The sequence below is a fragment of the Hemiscyllium ocellatum genome, chromosome 25, assembly GCF_020745735.1.
Source record: "Hemiscyllium ocellatum isolate sHemOce1 chromosome 25, sHemOce1.pat.X.cur, whole genome shotgun sequence".
NCBI lineage: Eukaryota > Metazoa > Chordata > Chondrichthyes > Orectolobiformes > Hemiscylliidae > Hemiscyllium > Hemiscyllium ocellatum.
Genome location: NC_083425.1, coordinates 27,024,796 through 27,051,559, shown reverse-complemented (window position 1 = coordinate 27,051,559; position 26,764 = coordinate 27,024,796). Strand labels below are relative to the sequence as shown.

Genomic DNA, 26,764 nt, shown 5'->3' with positions numbered 1-26,764 from the left:
CCTTAGGAGCATCTAAATGGCAGAAAACTGCTTTCAGTACTGATTTGGCCAGTAGCTGTTTGGAAATGAGCTCTTTTATGATCATGGAAAAGCATAGCTGGTCAGGCAGCATCAGAGGGGCAGGAGAGTTGACGATTCAAGCATAATCTCCTCTCCTTAAATTGGTGGGGGGGAGCCTCAAGGGGGAAGAGATAAATGGGAGGAGGGTGGGGCTGGGATGGGGAGAAGATAGCTGGGAACGTGATTGCTGGTTGAAAGTGGGTGATCGGTCAGAGTGGAGGATGGAGTAGATATGTGGGAATGAAAATGGACAGGTAGGACATTTCAAGGGTTGGAGTGTTGGATCTGGGATGGGGGGAGGGGGAGGAAGATGAGCAAACTTGTGAAATCGGCATTTGATTCCATGTGGATGAAGGGTCCCAAGGCGGCAGATGAGGTGTTCTTCCTCTAGTTGTCGGAGGCTTGGATTGGGCGGTGGAGGAGACCCAGGACTTGCATGCCCTTGGCAAAATGGGAGGGAGAGTTGAGGGTGGTGGAGGAGACCCCCAGTGTATTCCAGACATCTTTTTCCCCCCCCCCCCCCCCCCCCCCCCAACCTTATCCCAGAACCCCCCAACCACATGGAATCAATGTTGATCTCCCAGTTTCCTCCATTTCCCGCTTTCCCCCCCCCCCCCCCATGTTATCCAAGAGTTGATCTCCGTTTCCTCCATTTCTCTCCCCCACCCCCCACATTATCCAAGATCCAACTCTCCAATTTGGCACCGCACTCTTGAACCATCCGACCTGTCCATCTTTGTTCCTATCTATCCGCTCCATCCTCCACTCTGACCTACCAGCATCAACCCCACCTTCATCTACCTATTGCATTCCCAGCTACCTTCCCACCATCCACAGCTCTATCCCCCTCCCATTTATCTCTCTGCTCCCCACATTCCTGATGAAGAGTTAATGCTTAAAACCTTGACTTTTCTGCTTCTCGGATGCTGCCTTACCAGCTGTGCTTTTCCAGTGCCATTTTTTTTTTGATTCTGATGTTCAGCATCTGTAGTCCTCACTTTCTCCTTTTTTATTTATATATGGGGGTGGTTAAACTCCTCATAATTTGAGTATGGCCAAGTTATAAGTGAATTTATTATTTGCTATGAGCCCTCTTGTGACTGAAGGGTCCAATACAAGATTGGTACGAGCATCCATGGAACTGTCAGTTCACCTTGTTGGTGTCTGGGAAAGTCTTTTGTGACTGACCTTGTCTTCCTCTAACATCATGATTGTCGCATGTTTAGCATAGATTGGTCTTCAAAGAACATGGAGCCAAATTCAGAAATTTTGATTCAATGAGTTATTTGGCTTCAGTCTTTTCCCAAAAAGAGTTCGTTGACAACATAGAAGGTTGTAACGCTTTTTGTATCAGGTGTTCTTGAATCAGTTGTACTGTCACTTGTTATTTGAATTGAAACAGTTATCTACAGACTATTAATGGAGTTTGACTTGTACTTTCCTCTGGTGTATTGAATATGAAAGTGCTTTATAAATACAAGTTGCTACTTGGCAGCTCTGTCTCATCACTATGTACATCAGCAAGACAGTCCTCAAATCGCTCGCGTTCAAGTTCTAATTCTCTTAAAAGGTTTGTTACAAATCCTATTTGTACTGGGATAATATATTTTAAATGGAGGTCCATTGTGACTAATCCATTTGAAAAAAGGCCCTGCATCTTAAATGTTTGAGAACCATTGTGCTGGTGATGAGGTCTGAGTGGGTTTTTTAAACATTTTGTAACGGTTACACAGGTTAGATACACCTTTCTCAAAATTTTAAATACAAATCTTTGCCCAAATAAACATTAACAAGACTGAACTGCAAACTGAAGACTACAGCTCAAATGCATCAACTTTATTTGAAGATGGTGTGATCATATTGATGTTCTAATCTTATGAAAGTGACACTCTCTGTGAGATAGCTTTCTTATTCATATTAACTGAGTTACAGCTGAACATGTCCAACATACAGGATTGTCTTTATTGAAGTGTAGTTCCTACATGAGTAATGCTAAAACTTAATTCACTCTCTCATTTTATATCATTTTTACCTCCTTTCACCATGATTTATTCAGAGTACACATGGAATGTTGTAAAAAGGTACATAGCAGTGACAAACAGACACAGCAGAAACTAAATTAGTCCCTTTACTCTCTTCCAGTCAACTACTTACTGCAGTTGTGTTATATTCATAAACTCTTTTTGATCATTCAGTTCTATAAAACAAGTGACCAAAATGACACACAAGACCATTGTAAACTTGACTGAGTAAATTTATACATTTCTTTACCCTTGCCTGTCAAGAAACCTTATCTTAAGCTTTTTCACATGCAAGGTAGTTTACAGTTCCATGCTTGGTAGCAAATAGTTTCTCCTGTTAATTCCATAACTGTCAGAACTTTAAAGTACTCCAATAATGTGGACTCTTGTTCCCACAACCTCCGCTTCACAATGATAAACTGAAACAGAAGACTTCTATATGAAGAGTAAGCTATTCGGTCCCTTGAGCCTGTTTCACCATTCATTTGAGATGATCGCTGATCTCTGGCTTTATCCATATTCTTTTATAGACTTTTTATTCAACTAAACCTAACTCAGATTTTAAATCTAACAACTGATCAAGCATCCACTACCATTTGAGGAAGTGAGTTCCAAACATCTACCTTTTGTGCAGAAGTGCTTCCTAACATCTCTCCTGAATTGTCTGTCTGTAATTCTCAAACTATGCCTCAAGTCAGAGAATCTCAACCAGTGAAAATATTTTATCTCTCTCTATCCTGTGTTTTCCTGTTAATATCTTGAAGATTTCGACCAGATCACCACTTAATCTTGTAAATGCTAGAGAAAACAGGTCTAATTTGAATATTTTTTCCACATAACTTCACCCCTTAGGTCCAAGTATCATTCTTGTAAAGTTACATGGTACTCCCACCTTGGCATTGAGATATAAAACCGATCCTCTGGTACAGTCACCAGATATCCTAAACTAATCTAGTCCCATTTGCAAGCACTTGGCCCATCTCCCTCTAAACCCTTCCTATTCATATACCCATCCAGATACAATTTCAGCATTTATAAAGGTATGAACCTCCATTACTTTTTCTGGCAGCTCATTCCGTACACACACCATCCTCTGTATGGAAAAGTGGCCCCTTTAGGTCCAGATATCCTAAATTAATTTAGTCACATTTGCCAACAATTGGCCCATATCCTTATAAGTTCTGGAGTAGTGATGCTGGAAGAGCACAGCAGTTCAGGCAGCATCCAAGGAGCAGTGAAATCGACGTTTCAGGCAAAAGCCCTTCATATCCTTCTAAACCCTTCCTACTCATATACCCATCCTGATGCCTTTTAAATGTTGCACGTGTTCCTCTGGTAGCTCATTCCATACACACACCACCCTTTCGGTCTCTTTTAAATTTTTCTCCTCTCATCCTAAACCTATACCCTCTAGTTCCCCAATCCAGGAAAAAGACCTTGTCAATTCACCCTATCCATGCCCCTCATGATTTTATAAATCTCTATAAGGTCACCCCTCAGCCTCCAATGCTCCAGGAAAAACAGCCCCAGCTGAGTCAGCCTCTCCCTATAGCTCAAATCCTTCAACCCTGGCAACATTCTTGTAAATCTTTTCTGAACCGTTTCAAATTTCACAACATCTTTCCGATGGGAGGGAGACCAGAAATGCATGCAATATTCCAGAAGTGGCCTAACCAATGTCCTGTAAACCTGCACTGTGACCTCCCATCTCCTATAATCAATGCTCTGACCCAATAAAGGAAAAAGTACCAATCGCCGCCTTTACTATCCTATCTACCTGCGACTTCACTTTCAAGGAACTGTGAACCTGCACTCCAAGGTCTCTGTTCAGCAACATTTCCCAGGATCTTACCATTAAGTGTTCAAGTTGTACATTTTATTGCCTTTCCAAAATGCAGCACCTCACATTTATCTAAATTAAATTCCATCTGCCACGTCTCAGCCCATTGGCCCATCTGATCAACATCCTGTTGAAATCGGAGGTAACCATCTTCGCTGTCCATGACACCTCCAATTTTGGTGTCATCTGCGAAGTAATAACTATACCTCTTACATTCACATCTAAATCATTTATATATCACTGTGAAAAGCAGTGGACCAAGCGTCAATTCTTGTGGTACACTGCTAGTCTCAGGCCTCCAGTCTGAAAACCAACTTTCCACTACCACCCCCTCTCTTCTGTTTCCAAATGGCTAGTTCTCCCTGTATTCCATGTGATCTAACCTTGCTAACTAGTCTCCCATGAAGAACCTTGTCAAACGCCTTATTGAAGTCCATGTAGATCATGCCCACAGCTCTGCCTTCTTCATTCCTCTTTGTTACTTCAAAAATCTCAATCAAGTTATTGAGACATGATTTCCCATGCATAAAGCCATGTTGACTCTCTCTCTAATAAATCCTTGACTTTCCAATTACATGTGAATCCTGACTTTCAGGATTCCCTCCAATGACTTGCCCATCACCGATATCCGACTCACCAGGCTATAGCTCTCTGGCTTTTCCTTACCACCTTTGTTAAATAGTGGCACCACGGTAGCCACCTTGCAGTCTACCAGCACCCCACCTGTGACTGTTGATGATAGAAATATCTCAACAAAGGGCCCAGCAATCACTTCCCTAGCTTCCCACAGAGTTCTAGGGTACACCTGATCAGATCATGGAGATTTATCCACCTTTGTGCGTTTTAAGACATCCAGCACCTCCTCTGTTAGATGGTGGCATCTTGAAAATGTCCATTTATTTCCCCACATTCTATATCTTCTATGTCCTTCTCCTCAGTAAACACAGCTGCAAAATATTCATTTAGTATCCTTTTCCCCCCCCAATCTTCTGTGGTTCCACACAGGCTGCCTTGCTGATCTTTTGAGGGATGTTATTCCCTTCATAGTTATCTTTTTGTCCTCCATGTATTTATAAAATTCCTTTGGATTCTCCTTGGCCCTATTGGCCAAAGCTACCTCGTGTTCCCTTTTTTTTTGTCCTCCTGATTTCTCTCAAGTGGATGTAGGTTTGCTCGCTGAGCTGACAGGTTCATTTCCAGACATTCCGTTACCCGACTAGGTAACATCTTCAGTGGGCCTCAGGTGAAGCAATGCTGAAAATTCCTGCTTCTATTTATATGTTTGAGTTTCTTTGGGTTGGTGATGTTATTTCCTGTGGTGAAATCACTTCCTGATTGCAAAAAGATTGCCCTTCCTCCAATTTAGAACTTCAACTTTTTGATCTGGTCTATCTTTTTCCATCACTATTTTAAAACTAATGGAATTATGGTCGCTGGCCCCAAAGTGCTCCCCCACTGACACTTCAGTCACCTACCCTGCCTTATTTCCCAAGAGTTTTGCACCTGCTCTAGTAGGTACATCCACATACTGAATCAAAACATTTTCTTGTACACACTTGACAAATTCCTCTCTATCTAAACCCTTAGACTGGGACTGCCATAGTGTTATGTTTGCAAAGTTGAAATTCTCTATTATAACCGCCCTATTATTCTCACAAATAACTGAGGACTCCTTACAAATTTGTTCCTCAATTTCCTGCTGACTATTGGGAGGTCTATAATACAATCCCAATGAGGTGGTCATCCCCTTCTTATTTCTCAGTTCCACTCAAATAGCATCCCTGGATGTATTCCCAGGAATATGATCCCGAAGTACAGCCATATTATTATCCCTTATCAAAAATACCACTTCCCCCTCCTCTTGCTCCCCTTTCTCTCCTTTCTATAGCATTTATAGAGTCATAGAGATGTACAGCATGGAAACAGACCCTTCGGTCCAACCGTCCATGTATCTTAGAATGTTAAGCTGCTAGTCCTGTTCATCCCTAAGCCATGTTTCTGTGATTGCTATGATATTCCTGTCCCATGTTCCTAACCATGTCCTGAGTTCATCTGCTTTCCCTGTTAGGTCTGAAATAAATGCAGTTTAATTTATCAGTCCTACCTAGTTCTCTGCTTTGTTTCTGCCTGCCCTGACTTTGAGTCGCTCCTTTTCCCAATTGTACCAGTCTCAAATTGATGTTTTTCCTCACTATTTCCCACTTCCCCACATATCTTACTAGTTTAAATCCTCCTGAGCAGTTCTAGGAAATCTCCCTGCCAGTATATTAGTCTCTTTCCAATTGAGGTGCAATCCATCCTTCTTGTCTAGGTCACTTCTACCTGAGAAGATCCAAAAATGTGAACCCTTCTCTGCTGCACCACCTTCTCAGCCACGCATTCATCTGCTCTATTCTGCTCTTCCTACCCTCATTAGCTCATAGCAACAGGAGTAATCCAAATATTACTTCCCTCAAGGGCCTCCTTTTTCAATATCTGCCTAACTTTCTATATTCTTCCTTCAGAATCTCATCTCTTTTGTCTTCCTAAGTCATTAGTTCTAATGTGTATAATGACCTCCTGCTGGTCCCTCTCCCCTTTTGAGAACATTCTGCACCCTCTCGGAGATATCTTTGATCCTGGCACCAGGAAGGTAATACAGCATTCTGATTTCTTGTTGCTGCTGCAGAAACATCGGTCTGTGACTCTTACGAGAGAGCCCCCTAACACAATCAATTGCTTGGAACCCAACATATCCCTCATTCTGTTAGAGCCAGTCTTGGTACCAGAAGTTTGGTTGTCTGTGCTATGTTCTCCTGAGAGTCCATAACCATCACATTTTCCAAAACAGCATATTAGGATGTGTTTTTTTTTGCATTTTTGTAAGCCCTTTATGTTAATTTTTGCTGTTCTTTATCTCTTTGGTTGTCCTTGGCTTTTTTTTTGTGTTTCCCTGTCAGACATATAAACTGGTTTTGTATTGTTATTGTTTCTTTAAACATCCTCCATTGTTCTTGGTTGTTTTTACCAATTATCAGATTTTCCCTGTTCACTGTGACAGTCTGTCTCATCTCGTTAAAGTTGGCCTTGTCTAAATCTAAAACTCTTAGCAGCTGATTCATGCTTTTCGCTTTCAAGTGCTGCATTGAACTCATCATGTTAAGATCACTTTAAGTGTGCACACATAATTAAGTTACTGATTAAATTCACTATTGTATGTCTCATTGTTTCATCTTAACTCCTGGCATAGCTTCCTACAGCAATAGGTTTAACTACCTTTCTGACAGGTAATTGTCTGCCTCTCCGGACCCATGTTTAAGCTAAAATCCCCCAATGAAGACTACGTTGGCTTTGCTACACATTTGCCTAATCTCTGCATTTGTACAATCTTGCACTTCTGAGCTAGTTCCAGGGGGTCTGTACACAACAGCTATTACAGTTTTAGATGGCGGCACAGTGGTTAGCACTACTGACTCTGCGTGGGTTTCCTCCGGGTGCTCCGGTTTCCTCCCACAGTCCAAAGATGTGCGGGTCAGGTGAATTGGCCATGCTAAATTGCCCGTAGTGTTAGGTAAGGGGTAAATGTAGGGGTATGTGTGGGTTGCGCTTCGGCGGGTCGGTGTGGACTTGTTGGGCCGAAGGGCCTGTTTCCACACTAAGTAATCTAATCTAATCTAAGATGCTGTTCCTCAGCTCCACTCTTATGATCTCTACTAAATGCATTTCCTCATTATATCCTCCCTCACCATTGAACTAATATTGTTTCTAATCCGTAAATGTACTCCATCTCCACTGCCATTTTCCCTGTCCATCCTGTAAACCTTATTTTAGTTCCCAATCCCGACCATCCTGCAGGCACGTTCCTGCTACTATTATCATAGTATCTCATTAGTTTATTCCTTATCCTCTGGGCAGTTTGTATATAGAATTCTTACTTGGCCATATACTGTAAACTGTCCCCCAGCTGTTGATTAAACTGTAAGGGAGAAATAGTAAATTCACTTCTTACAGTTTTTGCCATTACCTTTAGTAGGATTCATGATTCTTTCTTTACTCTGTCCTGTAATTAAATTTTGAGCTTCCACATGCGCACACACCACTGGTATTCTCAAACTGCACGTGATGCAAATAAATTTCAAATCGAAGTTCACTAGAAACATACGTTCAAAATTAGATACTTTGTTCGTAAACTTTTTTGCTCACTGAAGTTGTATTCTGTGCAGTAGCATCTTTGTATGTTCTTACCTAAGCTATTTGTTTTACAAATGAATAAAGTTCATGTGAAAATCAAATCAAAGGTACGAATGTTTCTTTTCTACTTTCACCCTTCTGCTAAGAGCATGAACTCCAAGGATCTAAATGCGCATTTAAATGAGGTACCAGTGAATTACAGGTGGTTCACAGATGATACACAGTCCGGCAGCACGGTTCGCTTATAACGTCACTGAAATTCAGGAACGGTATTTTTGAGCATGCTTACCTTTGTTTGCAACAGTGCGATTCCAGCAATGATCGTTTTGTGTGCTTCGTTCTGCATATGCGCCAATGTCCATTCCGTAGTTTCCACACCATTCTGCCAGCGCACCAACGTCAGCACCTGTCTCTGTGCCATTCTATGCATGCTGCTGACAGAGCAGCTTTCTGAGAGAAATACATTGAGCAGCTTCCTGTGAAAAGTATTCTACTCCCAGATTATCCCTGTTATTTTTTGAAAAAAATGGTATAGTGACCAGAATGTTAGCAATAAGCATCTTAATGATACAATTGCAATTGTTGAATGTAAAATGGAAGAGAAGTTAGATATTATAAAGTATTTTGGGTGTAACGAGAGAATGTGATATAGCTTGCTTAACAGGAATGAGGGAGTCTATCTTACACACTATGATGACTCCCTCCCTGCATTAACCGTATTTTTTAAATGTATTGTTGTTTTGATTTGTTAGTTGTTTTGATGAGCATGATTTATACCTCCATTCAGACTGTGGAGACAGGCTATACTGTGTGTTAGGCTTTTGCGTGACCTTTGAGCAATCATGAGTGATTTTTATTTGCAGGTCTGCCCCAACCCCATTTTTCTCATAGGCTCTATTATTTATGTTAAGCAAGGTTTCGCCTATAACTATTAGATTCCATTGTGTGCTGGCAGCGTATTCCATCACAAGGTCATCATAGCAAGCCTGTTCTTTCTAATCCAATATTCAGCCACATGCAACTTCTGGCCATTTTGACTCCAAGAGGAAGAATGATTGTATCGTGATTAACTCCATCTCTGGATCAGGTAGGACTTGATCCATCCCAGGACACTACCACTGTGACACAAGAGACCTATTGGAGCCTCATAATCATAAACTAGAATATTGCTTTCATCTGTATCTAAATCTTTGTGTTTATAAAAATCATATTAAATTTGGAGTAAGTGTTCGAGAATAGATAGCCGTTATTTTAAATTTCACTAAAACAATCTGCAACATGAATTTCACATGCAATATTGTGAATGCACTAAAATAGCATCCTGCGGAACTGCTTTGTGATTCTGAAGCTTGATCCAATTGAGTAAATAAGAGACCAGGAAAACCCTTGGATTTGAACTGTAACTGTTGGTGATTTCCCTGATCTCTGCTGGAGTGATATGAATTGCTACACTAAGTTTTTTTAACAACTTTGGCTTATAGTTGTTTGTTTACCAATGTTACCACTCCAGATCGTTCCATCTGATCCCCTGCTGCTGGAGCTTCCTGCATTATGATCCATTTGTCTATGATGCACCACATGATTCAATAATTTGCTGATATTCACTGCAAAGATTGTAGTTTGGCTGGTTAATTAGCCAGAATTTCTGATACACATTGACCAAACCAAATCTTTTCTATAGAGAGAATGATTTGGGATTGAATTAATCCATCTCCCTCCTCAAATGCTTTGCAAATCATTCTTGTGCAACCGTAGTGAGCCCAGACCTCTTAGTTCAGACCAATCAGATTGCTTGACAGTTTAAGGGTTTTTTTTTGTAAGGGATGTGGACTTCATTGGTTGGGGTAGCATTTATTGTCCATCTCCAGTTGTCCTTAAAGGTGGTGATGAGCTGCTTTCTTGAACCACTGCAGTCCATGTGCTGTAGATAGGTCTATATGCTGTTAAGGAGGGAGTTCCAGGATTTTGATCCACTGACACTGAAGGAACAATAATGTATTTTCAAGTCAAGATTGTGGACAGCTTGGAGGGGAGCTTGCAGGTCGTGGTGTCCCGATGTATCTGCTGCTCCTTGTCCCTCTAAATGGTAGCAGTCATAGATGGAAGGCATGTTTGGGAATTTCTGCAGTGCATCTTATAAATTGTTCACTCTGCTTCTAAGGGTCTGTGGTGAGGTCATAAATGTGGTACCAGTTAAGTGGGCTGGTTTGACCTGATGGTATCCAGCTTTTTGTGTTGTTGGAGTTGCATTTGTCCATGTAAGGAGGAGTATTCCATCTTGCTAAGCCAAATAAATGATAGACAGTGGAGTCAGGATTGAGTTACTTGATGCAGGATTCCCAGCCTCTTATCTGCTTTCGCGGTCACAGTACTTATATGGCTTATCCAGTTCAATTTCTGGTCAAAGGTACACCCCTCCTCCTCAAAAGAATGTTAATAATGAGGGAATGAATGGCAAGGGACAATGGTTAGATTCTCTCCTGTTGGAGCTAGTCGTTGCCTGGTATAAATGTGTGCAAATGTTTTTTGTTACTTGTCAAATAGGTTATGAAGAAAAAATTCCCTTTTTGAGTTCTTGTCAAATAAGTGCAATGGGGCATCAATGGGACTTTATATTTCTGTGTGTGTTGACATTTTTCCAGCAATTATATTTAGACAGCTTATTTATTTTATTTATTTATTTATTTAATGCAATAAACTTCTGTTAAAATCAAATCTGCAGCCGCTGCCTTATATCTCCATGTAAGAATTTCTATGTTGGATCATTTTAAAAAAAAGTTTATTGAACCAAATTTAATTCTGGGATCTGGATTTTAATGTAGTAACATTGGTTGGAATCCTAAAAAGACTAATATTTTTGTATTTTGAATTCCATATTCCCGATTACTCCTGATAATCTTGGTCCCCTACCAATAATCTATTTCCGCCTCAATGATCCCAGCTCCACTGCCTTTTGATGCAAAACTCCAAAGTTGCACAACATCTAAGAAAGAAAAAAAAATTTCCTCATATCTCCTAAAAGAGCAATCCCTATTTTGTAAAATGTGACCACCCCCCCACCCTGCCAGTTTTGGACTTCTTCACAAGAAGCAGCATCCTATCCACATCCACCTTATCAACAGCAGTCAGGATCTTGTATGATTTAATCATTGTCATCTATCATCTTCTAAACTCCATGGAAATGAGTTCTGTCTAACCAAGCTTTCCTCTTTTGCTAACTCACTTTTCCCAGGTACCAATTTAGCAAACTTCTTATGAGTTGACTCCAACGCATTTGCATCCTTCCTTAAACGAGGAGCCCAGATCTACATTTTTAAATAGTACTCTCACCTGTATTATGTTGAATTCCTCTCATAATTAAAAATGGCATACCATTATCTTTTTCTCAAATATTTGCTGTACCTGTATGCTGATATTTTCTGACTCCTGCATAGCAATACCATATGTATTTATGTTCATAATCAACATGATAAAAGTTAGGTTCTATAATCATATAAGTACATTGCTATTTGTCGATGATCATTGCATGCAATAAGGCTGCCTTGTGTACCACAACACTGACTAAACTTCAAAAGTATTTCGTTGGCTAAAAAGTGCTTTCAGACATTGTCCATGAAAAGCAAATAGTAAATGCAAACCTTTCTCTGTTACACATATGGGTTTGCAAAATATGTTTTAAATCCACAGAGAATATTCAATAAAAAGGATTACAATGTGAATTATTTTGCATTCTGAACTTCAGAAATGGTTTAATTTAAGCTAATTTAACATTTCCGCGTCAATTTGAACATTTTCTTTCTTTCAGGAAATGTTGGCAGAGTTTGATGCTGTGATGAAATGTCGAGAGCATGAGTTTACACTCCGAGCAGATGAAATGAGTAATGCAGTACTTAGCAGTGAACTAAAGGTTTGTGGGAAGTTTTCATTGTGATTTCCTTTTGCATCAAAGGATCCAACGCTTAACTTTCTGAAAGAGAGGTAACATACTTTCAGCAATAGATGAAGACAAGAAAAGTGTATATATTTTCCATGTGTCTGAGCAGCTGTATTAAGATCTGTTACACAAGCATGCTTTAGACAATGGCCACAGGGGCCAAAAAATAACCTTTAAAAAGCTTCTAATCGGTACGTTTCTCCTACAACACTTCAGTGAAAATATTCCACTCCCTTTGTGATTTACTTTGGATGAATTTATCTTGATTCAAATAAGTACTCTTATTTACAGATTTGGACTAGTGTCTGTTTTAAAAAAAAATGTCGTTCGCTGTAGTAATTTTTACTGTACCTTAAGTATTATTTGTGACACAGTTTTTAGTTCTTTTTCATTGAGGATCATCGTTCATCCACTCTAACTCCACAAATTAAAGGGTTGTCCTTTCAATCCACCAGCAAATTTAGCAAACTTCTTATGAGCTGAAGGTTTTTAAAAGCTTTAATGTCAAGAGAGAAAGAGGAGGTGTGGGTGAAGAGATTCATAAATCCAAGTTAAAGGTTATGGCTAAAGGAAAGTGTATGAAAGACAAACTGAACAGAACAGAAAGGAACTTTGAGTTTAGCAATAAGATGATCAAAGAACAGTAGTGCAAGAAAAATTGAAGTCTATGGGAATAGTGCAAAAACAAATGATGTCACTATCTATAGCTTATTATCTCACTAAGGGTTCACTCAGTGCATCTTCAGAAAGATTGAAAAAAACCTGAAACTAAAGGGTGTCTAATGCATATCATATTCATGTTGCATTTTTGCACTTCCATAAGCAAATTTGGGCAGCATGACTCAATTTCTCAAGAGTAGCATGTTCTTGCCATGAGGGAAACCTCTGATGCAAAAGTTACTGCAGGCGATCAATGTTGGTAATATAGCAGAAGACCAGGTATTTTTGATTCCTTTGGAACTATTTTCGATGATCTCGAGTAATTATTTTTTAATCAACTGGAGCTTGTGCAACATAAATATATGCACAACTCTCTAGAGTTTCTTTAGATTTAGTTGTTTTTTTTAAAAAAAGGAAGCTTACTTTTTAGAGGGATGGCAGTGCAGACAGTGCAATGTTCCTCTTGCAACATGTATGAGGTGAGGGAAGCCATTAGCGTCCCTGCTGATTACACTTGCAAGAAGTGCACCCATCTCCAGCTCCTCCAAGCCCGTGTTAGGGAACTGGAGCTGGAGTTAGATGAACTGCGGATCATTCGGGAGGCAGAGGAGGTCATAGATCGGAGCTTTAGGGAAGTAGTTACTCCGAAAGTTATAGACAGATGGGTGACAGTGAGAGGGAGTGGGAGGAAGCAGCCAGTGCAGGGACCCCCTGCGGTCATTCCCCTCAAGAACAAGTATACCGTTTTGGATACTTGTGGGGGGGATGACTTACCAGGGGCAAGCAACGAGGTTCAGGCCTCTGGCACGGAGCCTGACCCCGTTGCTCAGAAGGGAAGGGTGGAGAAAGGTAGAACGATAGTTCTTGGGGACTCAATAGTGAGGGGTACAGATAGGCGGTTTTGTGGGGGCGACAGAGACTCACGATTGGTATGTTGCCTCCCAGGTGCAAGGGTACGTGATGTCTCTGATCGTGTTTTCCGGGTCCTTAAGGGGGAGGGGGAGCAGCCCCAGATCGTGGTCCACGTTGGCACCAACGATATAGGTAGGAAGAGGGGTGAGGATGTCAGGCAGGCTTTCAGGGAGCTAGGTTGGAAGCTCAGAGTTAGAACAAACAGAGTTGTTGTCTCTGGTTTGTTACCCGTGCCACGTGATAGAGAGTCGAGGAACAGGGAGAGAGAGCAGTTAAACGCGTGGCTACAGGGATGGTGCAGGAGGGAGGGATTCCGGTTTCTGGACAACTGGGGTTCTTTCTGGGGAAGGTGGGACCTCTATAAAAAGGATGGTCTACACCTGAACCTGAGGGGCACCAGTATCCTTGGGGGGAGGTTTGCTAGTGCTCTTTGGGAGGGTTTAAACTAACTCCGCCGGGGCATGGGAACCTGGACTGTAGCTTTAGGGTACAGGACCTTGAGTGTAGGGAGGTTATGAACAAGGCAGCAATCTCGAAGGAGGGTGCCTGTAAACAGAAGGGTGGTTTGAAGTGTGTATACTTCAATGCCAGAAGTATAAGAAATAAGGTAGGTGAACTTGCAGCGTGGGTTGGTACCTGGGACTTCGATGTTGTGGCCATTACAGAGACGTGGGTAGAACAGGGGCAAGAATGGCTGTTGCAGGTTCCAGGGTTTAAATGTTTTAGTAGGGTCAGACATGGGGGTAAAAGAGGGGGAGGTGTGGCATTACTTGTTAAGGATAGTATTACAGCAGTGGAAAGGACGATGGAGGAAGACTTGCCATCTGAGGTAGTTTGGGCTGAGGTTAGAAATAGGAAAGGTGAGGTCACCCTGTTAGGTGTTTTCTACAGGCCTCCTAATAGTCCGAGAGAAGTAGAGGATAGTATTGTGAGGATGATTCAGGAGAAGAGTGAAAGTAGCAGGGTGGTTGTTATGGGGGACTTTAACTTCCCAGATATTGACTGGGAAAGCTATAGCTCGAGATCGTTAGATGGGTTGGTGTTTGTCCAATGTGTGCAGGAGGGTTTCCTGACACAATATGTAAACAGGCCAACAAGAGGTGAGGCTATACTGGATTTGGTTCTAGGTAATGAACCAGGCCAGGTGTTAGACTTGGAGGTAGGTGAGCACTTCGGGGACAGTGACCACAACTCGGTGACTTTTACTTTAGTGATGGAGAGGGATAAGTGTGCACTGCAGGGCAAGAGTTATAGCTGGGGGCAGGGAAATTATGATGCGGTGAGGCATGACTTAGGATGCGTGGATTGGAAAAACAGGCTTCAAGAGAAGAATACTAATGATATGTGGAGATTGTTCAAGGAACAGCTACTGAGTGTCCTTGATAAGTATGTACCAGTCAGGCATGGAGTTAAGGGTCTTGTGAGGGAGCCGTGGTTTAATAAGGAATTGGAATCCCTTGTGAAAGGGAAGAAGGCAGCATATGTAAAGATGAGGCGTGAAGGTTCAGTAGGGGCGATTGAGAGTTATAAGGTAGCCAGGAAGGATCTAAAGAGAGAGCTAAGAGCAGCGAGAAGGGGACATGAAAAGTCCTTAGCTGGTAGAATTAGGGAAAATCCAAAGGCTTTCTATAGGTATGTCAGGAATAAAAGGATGACTAGGGTAGGTATCGGTCCAGTCAAGGATAGTAGTGGGAAGTTGTGCGTGGAGGCGGAGGAGATTGGAGAGACACTAAATCAATACTTTTCATCAGTATTCACTCAGGAACAGGACACTGTTGCTGGTGTGAATATTGAGTCACAAGTGATTAGAATGGATGGCATTGAAGAATGTAGGGAAGAGGTTTTGGGAATATTGGAAAGGATGAAAATAGATAAGTCTCCTGGGCCTGATGGCATTTATCCTAGGATCCTCTGGGAAGCTAGGGAGGAGATAGCAGAGCCATTGGCCTGGATTTTTATGTTGTCATTGTCAACGGGAATAGTACCAGAAGACTTGGAGGATGGCGAATGTGGTCCCCTTGTTCAAGAAGGGGAGTAGGGATAGCCCGAGTAACTATAGGCCAGTGAGTCTGACTTCTGTGGTGGACAAAGTCTTAGAGAGAATTGTAAGGGATAAGATTTATGAACATCTGGATAGGAATAACGTGATCAAGGATAGTCAGCATGGTTTTGTGAAGGGCAGGTCGTGCCTCACAAACCTTATTGAGTTCTTTGAGCAGGTGACTAAGGAGGTGGACGAGGGTAAAGCAGTAGATGTTGTGTATATGGATTTTAGTAAGGCGTTCGATAAGGTACCCCATGGTAGGCTAATGCAAAAACTACGGAGGTATGGCATTGAGGGTGCATTAGAGGTTTGGATTAGAAATTGGCTGGCTGGAAGGAGACAGAGGGTAGTAGTTGATGGTATAGGTTCATCTTGGAGTGCAGTTACTAGCGGTGTACCTCAAGGATCTGTTTTGGGACCATTGCTTTTTGTTATCTTTATAAATGATCTAGAGGAGGGGCTTGAAAGCTGGGTGAGTAAGTTTGTGGATGACACTAAAGTCGGTGGAGTTGTGGATAGTGAGGAAGGATGTGGCAGGTTACAGCGGGATATAGACAAGTTGCAAAGCTGGGCAGAAAGGTGGCAGATGGAATTCAATGTAGCTAAGTGTGAAGTCATTCACTTTGGTAGGAGTAACAAGAAGATGGATTACTGGGCTAATGGTAGGCTACTTGGTAGTGTGGATGAGCAGAGGGATCTTGGTGTCCATGTACACAGATCTCTGAAAGTTGCCACCCAGGTAAAATAGTGCTGTGAGGAAGGCATATGGTGTACTGGGCTTTATTGGCAGAGGAATTGAGTTCCGGAGTCCTGAGGTCATGTTGCAGTTGTATAAGACTCTGGTGCGGCCTCATCTGGAGTATTGTGTGCAGTTTTGGTCGCCATACTATAGGAAGGATGTGGAGGCATTGGAATGAGTGCAGAGGAGGTTTACCAGGATGTTGCCTGGTATGGTAGGAAAATCGTATGAGGAAAGACTGAGGCACTTGGGGCTGTTCTCATTGGAGAAAAGAAGGTTTAGGGGAGATTTGATAGAGGTGTACAAGATGATTAGGGGTTTAGATAGGGTAGACACTGAGAACCTTTTACCGCTAATGGAGTCAGCTGTTACAAGGGGACACAGCTTTAAATTAAGGGGTGGAAGGTATAGGACAGATGTTAGGGGTAGATTCTTTACACAGCGGGTTGTGAGTTCATGGAATGCCCTGCCAGTAGCAGTGGTGAACTCTCCCTCTTTATGGTCATTTAAGCGGGCATTGGATAGGCATTTGGAAGTTATTGGGCTAGTGTAGGTTAGGTAGGATTCGGTCGGCGCAACATTGAGGGCCGAAGGGCCTGTACTGCGCTGTATTTTTCTATGTTCTATGTTCTACTCTCAACTAACTTCTCTACTCCTCTGTCCTTCTCCTGCAACAAATTGTCTTCCTTCCCTGTCCTTTCCATGCTCTATGATGAGTATTGGGCGCTTCAGCTCACTATCAAATTTGGATTTTAGGCTTACTGGATTTAGAATGAATAATTGGAGGAGGGAATGGAAAAGAAATGGGTGATGAAAGAAGAAGAATATAGGGAAGAGATGACATAAACCTATATAATTAAAAATGTTCAATTATGGTTGGCTGGTCTATGGATCGGGTCAAAATCCCATAAATTCTTGTGAAAGTTGTGGTACAGTTACTTGTAGTTTTATTTCATGGAATGTCCACACTAATTCTTTAACAAGATGTCACTTAAAGATAACAGTATTTGCTTAAGTTGCCACAGCTTAGCCTTAAAAGAACGAACAAATGTTTTGGTGTTATCCTATTATTAACCTCTACAGGTGAAACTTCTTTCTAAAGAGATGGAACTTTTGAAGGATGCAGGACAAAAGGCTGCAGAATCACTTCTTGCAGCAGAGAAAACAAATAGTCAACTGGAAAAAGATCTTCAAAGAAAAGACTGTGAACTGAAAGATGTAGTCACCTTAAAAGATGTCAGGTTTGTCTTAGATGATTTAAGTTCAAATTTTATTAAAATTTCTCTTATGACTTAGTGTTCACAAATGTCTGGATATTTTTTCAAAGTATTAGGACTATCTACAGGATATTTTCATTATACATTTTGGTATAATTTCTACATGAAGTTTTATAAGGGCAAGAAAGCTATTTTGGAATTGATTATGGCAGCCTTTCACGTCTAGGCTCCTGAAATAAAAGTTTAAGACTTTTTAAAAAATTTGATTTGGATCTGCTTATTCATGGCCTTATGCTTATGATCCCAGCTGTCACTAATACTGAACTGGTCAGATTCCAGAGTGAAATCTGGCTTGAGGTCTGATAAGTTTTATTTTTGCAATTTGGTTACCATGATGATAATCACAACATATTCATATAAGTGTATCAGTGTTTCTTTTTTAAACAAAATAACATAACCTTATTCAATTAGAAAAAACACATAAGTATGCCAAATTGGAAAGATCTTATCATAAATTGTAAAGTATTAAGTTCAATTCTTTTTCCTGGCAGTATATTTTTATAGATAATCCACCCCAGTAAAGTGTAATTTACACCTTCACATTAAAATTTCTTACTGAACTAACAAAATCACACACATGCCCTTTCAAGCAACATACTGCTCACTCTCCAGGTGTGATTTCCCCAAGGCACACAGACTAACTCAGTGACTTTTTTTTCTGACTTTGACTACTTTGAGACTGTTAAATCAACTTAAGATTTCTTTCCAGCTCTGAGTCCTAAAGACTTACACAAACTGAAAGCTTCCCTTATACTGGAATAAATCTGGACTCAACCAACTTGGTGGATCCTAGCCTCTTCTTCTTCTATCTTTCTTTTTCTGAATCATTAAAAATTGAAGTCAACGATAAGCTGCAATTATCCCACCAGGTATCTTGTTGAGTAATTTAGCTAAAGTAACATTATTTATTTAACTGGCTCACTATTCCAATAGCTTGCTGAACATTTCTATTTTTAAAAAAAAAAGACCTTCACTGCACTAAAATCCAATATCTGTTTACCTCTACTTTACACCCAAAGTTCCCAAATAGCAATACAGTGTAAACCTTCATCACAGTTGCAGATAATCCTACTTTAGATTAAAAAAAAATGTCACCATAGTCTTAGCAGACCATATGACTGTACTGTCATTGGAGAGAGTGATGACTGATAATGATTTAACCTGAGGGTCACCAAGCCTCAGGCAAGAGCTTGAGAAGGAGCATGCTTATGGTAAACTCAGCCAGTGCAGGAATTGAACTCACACTTTTGGCATCACTCTGCATCATAAACCAGCTGTCCAGCCAACTGAGCTAGTTAGAAACCTGATTCAAAGGTTAAGATGGTTGGAGTGGAAAACATATATATGTTTTGATAGGTTTTAAGTGAATCAAAGATTACAGGGAGAAGGTAGGAGAAGAGGTTTGAGAAACATACCAGCTACGTTTGAATGGAGGAGCAGACATGAGGAGCTGAATGCCCTAAGTTTACTCCAATATCTTATGGCCATGGTTTTTCAAGGTTTGGAGTTGAGGCATATTGTTTGGGCACAGCAGAAAGAACTTGATGCTTCCAAAGGGAGCCTGAACCTGAAAGTGTTTGATTTGTTAGTCACTACTCAGTGGGTTAATTGAACACTATTTGTTATGGATGCAGAATCTCATGCTTTTATTGCAAACTTGTCTCCATCAGCAAACAATGTGGGCAGTTGTCCAATTGAGTACACTCAGCGTTGTTAATGTTGTGAATGCCATGTCAGTTGGTGCATGCTGTCAGTGTGATGAAAAGTAGCTCATACTAATTGAGGAAATCTTTTGGCACATATATAAGAACCAGTATAGGATGTGGTGATATCGTGGTTTTGTCTCTACCTCTGAGCCAGAAGGTCTGGGCTCATGTCCCATCTGCCTTAGGTGTGTGATAACATGTCTGAAGAGATTGATTTAAAAATAATGCAACTGTTGTCGAGATGAATGGATAAAGTGATGGATTTGAAATTCATCAGAATTTCCCCATGCAATTTCAAATACTACAGATGCTGTTTCTCATATTTGTGACTTTAACCATGTGTCTATAGAGATAGTTAGTTAGTTATTCAGGAACCTTGTGACACTTTGGTAGTGTTTCTATATCTGGGCCAGAATGTCTGGGTTCAAGTTACACTGGTGGCATGTCATTGATTAAAAGTAATTTTATAAGAACTAGTTTCCATTTGGGAGGGAGCTGGTATCTTGAAAGGAATAGTAGACTGCATTTATGCTGTATGGGATATAGCACATAAACCTGTGTGGAAGACACACCAGCTCCTGCTCCTTCCTTTGCCAGATAAATGTTTACAATATTAATAAAGTTCATTCTGGCAAATTGTAGGGATGGGAAAACAATAAAGTGATACAATTTATTCCAGATAACAAAGTACTGTATTACTTAATATGTAAACAAAGAACTCTTCTTGGTTACTTCCTTAAGTGCTCAAGATCCAGCTTGTCCAGTCTTGTTTATAATTCAATCTTGAACACAGATAATTGGCGATACAACTCTCTTCCATTATTGCTTTCATGGCTTCAAAGTTTCACTTGCATCATAGTGGTAAAAATTGAATGCAGCATTTGATGTAGAATGGTCAGAGCATTTTACAACTTCAGCAAGTTATACTCCAGTGTGGCCAAACAATGCAAGATACTATTTGCTTTATTACTCGCTGATTGATACTAACTCACCGTTCGAAATGAGAATACAAACCTAACCAGATTTTCTTTAACTTCAGTCACTTAAGTATGATTCATGGAATGTGAAACCCTGGAAGTACTCATCAGGCAAGGTAGTGTTACTTGACAGAAATAGTTAAGGTTTGCATTTTGGATGGGGACCCTTTGTCAAAACTCTTCATCAAAACTTAAGGAAACGAGTCGGTGAAATAACTCCACAGTTTCCAAGTCACTCTTTACTTACATGTAGAGAGTTCTTGACACTGTTCCAGCTCCCTCAGGGCCTGCTCAAGTGAATAGAATGTCTGGCACACCTGTTCTTTTTTTTTGACACTCCTGTTTATTTTTTATTTTCCTCACACTACCGCCTAACGGTGGTAGTGCTTACTTTTCCCCGGCACCCATGTCGTACGCGTATAGGTGTAGGACACAGTGAAGAGCAAACAAGTGCATAAATCTTACTTATATTCCACCACCGGGAAGAAAGGATTCACCCGAGTGGCCAGTGACAAGCAATGCCCTTCTCATCAAAAGGGACACTCCTGTTTTTTTTAAATATTTGTTAGTGAATAGGATGTCTGACAGTCCTGTTTCTTTTTTTCCTCTTTTTTTCTTTTTTCTTTTTTTCCCTCTCCCTCTCCCTCTCCCTCTCCCTCCCCACACTATTGCCTTACAGCACTAGTGCTTATTTTTCCCCTGCACCTATGTCGTGTGTGCAGGTGTCGGACACAGTCAAGAGCAACAAGGCTGTAAATCTTTACTTATATTCCACCACCGGGAAGAAAGGAAACACCCGAGTGGCAGGCACTACCCTTCTCATCAAAGGGGACACTCCTGTTCTTATCCGTCAACGGGTGCTCCTAATTTAGTCCAATCAGGGAACTCGTACGCTATGAGGTCCACTTGACTGACCTTGTTACGATCATTACAGTACAATCCATTCTTCTATAACATGATGGTTGTGCTCTTGTGCAACACCGTGTTATAGAAAAAGCAAGCTTTAGAAACAGAATTTAAAGTGTTTTAAAAGTTCATGCTTTAGAAATTACTTCCCCCAATAGATCAATCATGTTACAGCGAATTTGCGTTGAGGAAACACTCAATATAACAGAATGCCCTATAGGAACTTTAGCACTGATTGCTGGTATGTTCACAAAGTATTTTTCCTTTGCTTAGTTTTGTTCTCCTAGTGAGTAACTGTTGCTTACATCTCTTAGCTTGTTTCAATTCCTGCAACTTTAAGCTTAGGCTTTTGTCAGCCAGAGGTTGTGGTTCATATTGGTACTAACGACATTGGCATAAAGCAAGATAGAGGTTCCACAAAGGGAATTTAGAAAGTTAGGTAGAAAGTTGAAAAGCAGGACCTCTAAGGTTGTAATCTCGGCATTGCTCCCGTAGCACATGCTAATAAGGCCAGAAATAGGGCTGTGCACTTGAAGAGCTGCTGTAGGAGGGAGGGAATGTCTTCCAGAGGAGGTGGGACCTGTACAAGAAAGTTGGGTTGCACCTAAACTGAAGGGACACCAATATCATTACAGAGACATTCCCCACTGCTACTGGGGAGGATTTAAGCTAGTGTTGCAGGGGTGTGGGAGTCAGAGCAGTAAGTCAGCGTGTGGATTGTTTGAAGAGAAGAGAGAGGCTAAACCAAGTATGTCTAATAGGAAGAACAGGCAGGACCAGGTTAATGACAACAGTGAGTCTAGTGGTCTGAATTGTACCACTTTCAATGCAAGGAATATACAATTAAGGCAGATGAGCTTCGGACCTGGATTAGTACATGATGTGGTAGCCATTACAAAAACCTGGTTGAGAGAAGGGCAGCTTGACATTCAAGGGTTTAAATGTAGAGGGGATGTAAAATGCAGCATTTGATGTAGAATGGTCAAGTTACATTACTGATTAAGGTGAATGTCATAGCTGTATTAAGCGGAGACATCCCGGAGGGCTTGTCTAGTGAGACAATAGAGAGTCACAGCATGGAAACTGACCCTTTCGCCCAACTTATCCATGCTGACCAAATATCTCAATCTGGCCTACTACCATTTGTCAGCACTTGGCCCATATCTCTCTTAAACCCTTCATATTCATATACCCATCCAGATGCCTCTTAAATGTTGTCATTGTACCAGCTTCCACAACATCCTCTGGCAGCATGTTCCATACACACGCCATCTCTGCACGAAAAAGTTACCACACCGGTTCTTTTTTAAGTCTTTCCCCTCTCACCTTAAGCCTATGCCATCCAGTTCTGGACTCAGCCACCCTGGGGAAAAGACCTTGGCTTGCCATCCTATTCACGCCCCTCATGATTTTACAAACCTCTACAACTTAGTCCCACAATAGTTAGAATTTTGGAATCAAAAGGTGTAATCACTATGATGGGATTAGGTCTCCCAACAGCCAGCAGGAATTAGGGGAACAGATATGTAAGTGGACCATGGAAAGACTTAAAACAAAAGGGTTGAATTAGTGGGTGATTTTAGTTTTCCCACTATTCGCAGGGACTGCCTTAGTGCTGTGGGCTTAGTTGGAACAGGATTTAATAGGTGTATCCTGTAGGGACTCTTACTTTTTTTTTAAAAAAGTATGTGGATAGTCCAACTAGGAATGAGGTTATATCAGATCTTGCATTGGGGAATGAGCCTGGCCAGGTGATTGAGGTTTCAGTGGGGGGAGTATTTTGGGAATAGTGATCATAATTCCATAAGTTTTTAAAATACAGGTACACAGTCCTTTATCCAAAACCCTCTAGGCCAGTTGGTTTTTGGAATTTTGGAAGTTTTCAGAGTTTGGAATAAGTGACGGTTTCACGGTGAAATTAAAAAAAAAATATCAATCAGCAGACGCCTCCTGTGAGTAATATGAGTGCTGAGACAGAATTGACACCTGCCAGTGCTGGGCCACGCTGCCACGTTGTATCTGAGTGATGTGGGTCGAGTGGATGTGGACTTGGGTTTACTGAACACCAAACAACCTTGTTATGGAGAAAAAAACTTCATGATAAAAGCTTCGAATAAAGGATTGTATATTTGTAATTATAGAAAAGAATAAGACTGGTCCTTGGGTGAAAGTGTAAAATTGGGGGAAGGCTAATTACAACAGTATTAGGTGGGAACTGGAAAAATTGGATTGGGGCAACTGTTTGAAGATAAATCCACAACTGACAGATGGGAGTCTTTCAAAGCCTGTTGACCAGAGCTCAGGACCAGCATCTTCCTGTGAGGAAGAAAAATAAGGATGGAAAGATTTGGGAACCTTGGATGACAAGTGATGTTGTAATATTTAGGAAACTGAAATCAAAAAAAGTTCCTAGAATTTAAAGGAAGCAGAAAATAGCACTTAAAGCCAATCTTCACATGGAATAGCATGCGCAGATCTGCTTTTCTGAGGAAGAATGCTCTTGCTCTTAAGGGAGTACAGTGAAGGTTTACCAGACTGATTCTGGGTATGGTGGAACTGACGTATGATGGGAGATTAACCAGGTTAGGATTGTTTTTACTGGAGTTCAGACGAGTGAGGTGGGGTGGGGGAATCTCTTAACAACTTATAAAATTCTAACAGGACTAAACAGGGTAGATGCAGGGAGATGTCCCCAATGCTGGGCCCAGAGCCAGGGGTTACACAGAATTCAGGGCGGACCATTTAGGACCGAGATGAGACATTTCTTCACCCAAAGAGTGGTGAGCCTGTGCAATTTATTACCACAGAAAGTAGTTGATGCGAAAACATTATTATGTTAAGCACTTAATATTAAGAAGAAGGTGCTGTTGCGTGCCTTGAAACACATTAAGTTACATAAGTCCAAACTAGAGATGAGATGCAGTTTATGTTCTGTGTTACTTTAGTAAATATAACATGATTAGTCTCGGAGCAAGTTCATTGGGAAAATGAGACATTCCTGCTCTGAATGCTTTTGTATGAACATGCAACATGAATATGTTTGGAATAAAATAAAGAATGTGAATGCTGCAGATCTGAAACAAACAAACAACAGAAATTGCTGGTGAATCTGTGGAGAGAAAACAAAGTTAGCATTTCAAGTCCTGTGACCCTTTTGAAGAATGGAGTCTCTTTAAGTCATCACATTTAAATTTTGAGTTAAAAATCTCTCAACACGAGGTTGATTTTTAACTTTGTATACCCCAGTCCAACACCGGCATCTCCAAATCAAAACTTTTTGAGGAAAGTATGAACTGATCATTGCTACAGCTACCGTTTAATCTATCATGTAATAAAGTTTCTCTGTCTGGGTCTGAAAGGTTTGCAATGAATTAAGTGCTCAATCATTGGAATCATAAAAACTATCACTTTAAATGTTACCTTCATTACAACTGAGTTGGAAGCTCCAATTCCTTAAAGTTTTGAGGTATATCGATCTTTGAGTGATTCTATAGGAAAAAGGAAGTTTTATTCTGAGTTTCTCTATCTGTCCAACAGGATCAAGGAACTGGAAGACAAAGTAAATAGAATGGAAATTAAATTGAAAAAAGAAGAAGAAATATTCCAACGCAAGTAAGTGCATTTATTAAAATTTATATTCTTCAAGTCATCAGTTGGTACCTGTCGTATGAAATACAAAATTATGTAGCTGCCCAGAAGAGAGAGCCTGTTAACACTGTAGTTTCAATATGTTACATTTGTTTAGAAAACACCCTCAGTTTCCATATATATTATGTTTAAAAATACAAGTCCATTATCTTAAAAATATCATAACCTGGCAGGCAACTTAGTGGGTCAATCTGCTAAGGAAATCTAAATTATGGACCCAAATCTCGTGTCTGGATTGAAATCACTATTTCTGACCCAGATCCGCCAACACATTGCTCACTTTCCCAGGTCTTTTCCACCTAAACATCCAATGCAGAATAAACCTCAATAAAATGCATGCAGGCAGCACCAGACCAAATCAAGCAGAAACTGCACCCCTTTTGTGGCAATGTCTGCTACCACCTATACTTTAAAATCCCAGAGCCACTTTAACAGCTATTGAGGAAAAATAAATGTGGTAAGGTGAGTGCGTAGATTAGGGTGGTTGGTAAAGAGTACAGCAGCAAGTTTGTGGATCCGGTCGCAGATGAGTATATGTGAAGTGTAGGGCAGTAAATGAATAGTGGAGGGTTCATGTGGAAGGTGGATGAGGGCCTTCAGCAGTGAAGAATAGCAAGTTTTTAAAACCACAGTGAGGTAATTACTGCCAAATAACATATCTGATCCTGAAGGTAGTTGGTTCTGCTCTAACATTTGTTTCTCCAGTGGGAATTGGCTCTAACATGAATGAAGGGTTTAGACCATTATTTGTAGAATGAGAACTTTCTTTACCTGTATTGACTATAATGCAATTCCAGCCCCGTGAGTTTAAATGGCATGGCTATTGTGCAATTTTCTTATAATGCGAGATCGTACAAGAATGGAACTTTCACATTAAATCAGAACCAACTGCATGATGATTTTTACAGATGCAGAATTACATTTTTAGATATTCATTTGCAGATATTAAAACGTGGAAGTTAAAATATTTGTTTTAATATTTTTCCTGTTTTACTTTTTCTTTCTCGTAATCACGTGGAAACTCCAATCATTTTTTCACTTACTCTACAATGATTTACATGTAACTTTTCACTGCTATTTACTGCCTGCATTCCAGTTTGTATTTCTCAGTGAGGGTTTGTTAGCCTGATTAGTTTGGGAGCCTTCTTACTACTTGCACTGCTGAAAAACACTCTCGGCAGCCAGTGAATTTAAATGGATGATTGAAGGTCTTAGCTGACAAGCCTGTAAAAATTCTGTCGGTAACTGGCTGACGTTCCTCTCCATACTCTGGGAGCACTGCCAATTTTTCAATCAATTTATCAACTTCTTTCCTATAGCTTCATTCTACCTCCATAGTGAATTAATACAGAAATGAGACTGATCATGAAGCCTTTCCTTTGTTTATGGTTTTTTAGGAAGCTGCAGAAATTAATATCTTACAGCCATTAATCCTGAAATATCTGGGAATGCTCAGCAGTAAATTGCTGGCCCAACCTACCCTGTGAGTTTTAAAAAAAACACTGCAAATGCTGCAGATGTCAAATAAGAATGAACTAGAGTTTTGAAGAAGAGTCATAACAGACTTGAATTATTAATTCTGTATCTCTGTCCTCAATACCTGCCAGACCTACTAGGTTTCTCCTTTGTTTTTTATATACTATTTAAGTTTCCAGCTATATTTGAACTAAAGATTCATTCATGACTAATCGCAGCCTACTTAGGAAACAAATCCAATAAATTGTTTTGAAAGCTATAAGTACAAAGCATCAAATTTAATATTGGCATTGATTGAATGATTAATTGTCACATAGATCCTTGAAAATACAGTGAAAAGTGGTTTGTTGCCACAGTCAGTGCCACTTTGAATTACAATAAGGATAAAAAGAAA

General features: G+C 40.5%; 2 protein-coding genes across 11 annotated transcripts in view; one reads left to right on the top strand and one right to left on the bottom strand.

Moving 5' to 3' along the window:
* Positions 1-8,481, bottom strand: part of LOC132828044 (monocarboxylate transporter 4-like) — a 107,327-nt gene extending 98,846 nt beyond the window's left edge. Inside the window, exon 1 of the mRNA XM_060844965.1 lies at positions 8,381-8,481. The gene's annotated coding sequence lies outside the window, so the exon portion shown is untranslated. The remainder of the gene's footprint in view (positions 1-8,380) is intronic.
* ccdc57 (coiled-coil domain containing 57) overlaps positions 1-26,764 on the top strand; it is a 176,995-nt gene that overhangs the window by 37,438 nt on the left and 112,793 nt on the right. For 8 of the 10 annotated variants that reach the window (XM_060844955.1, XM_060844956.1, XM_060844961.1 and 5 more), the window contains 3 exons: positions 11,897-11,998; positions 17,464-17,621; positions 24,784-24,858. In XM_060844955.1, coding sequence (XP_060700938.1) covers positions 11,897-11,998; positions 17,464-17,621; positions 24,784-24,858 — 335 coding nt within the window. Of the gene's footprint in view, positions 1-8,523; positions 8,577-9,141; positions 9,179-11,896; positions 11,999-17,463; positions 17,622-24,783; positions 24,859-26,764 lie in introns of those variants that run through there. The other 2 variants (XM_060844963.1, XM_060844962.1) reach the window with 2 other exon arrangements.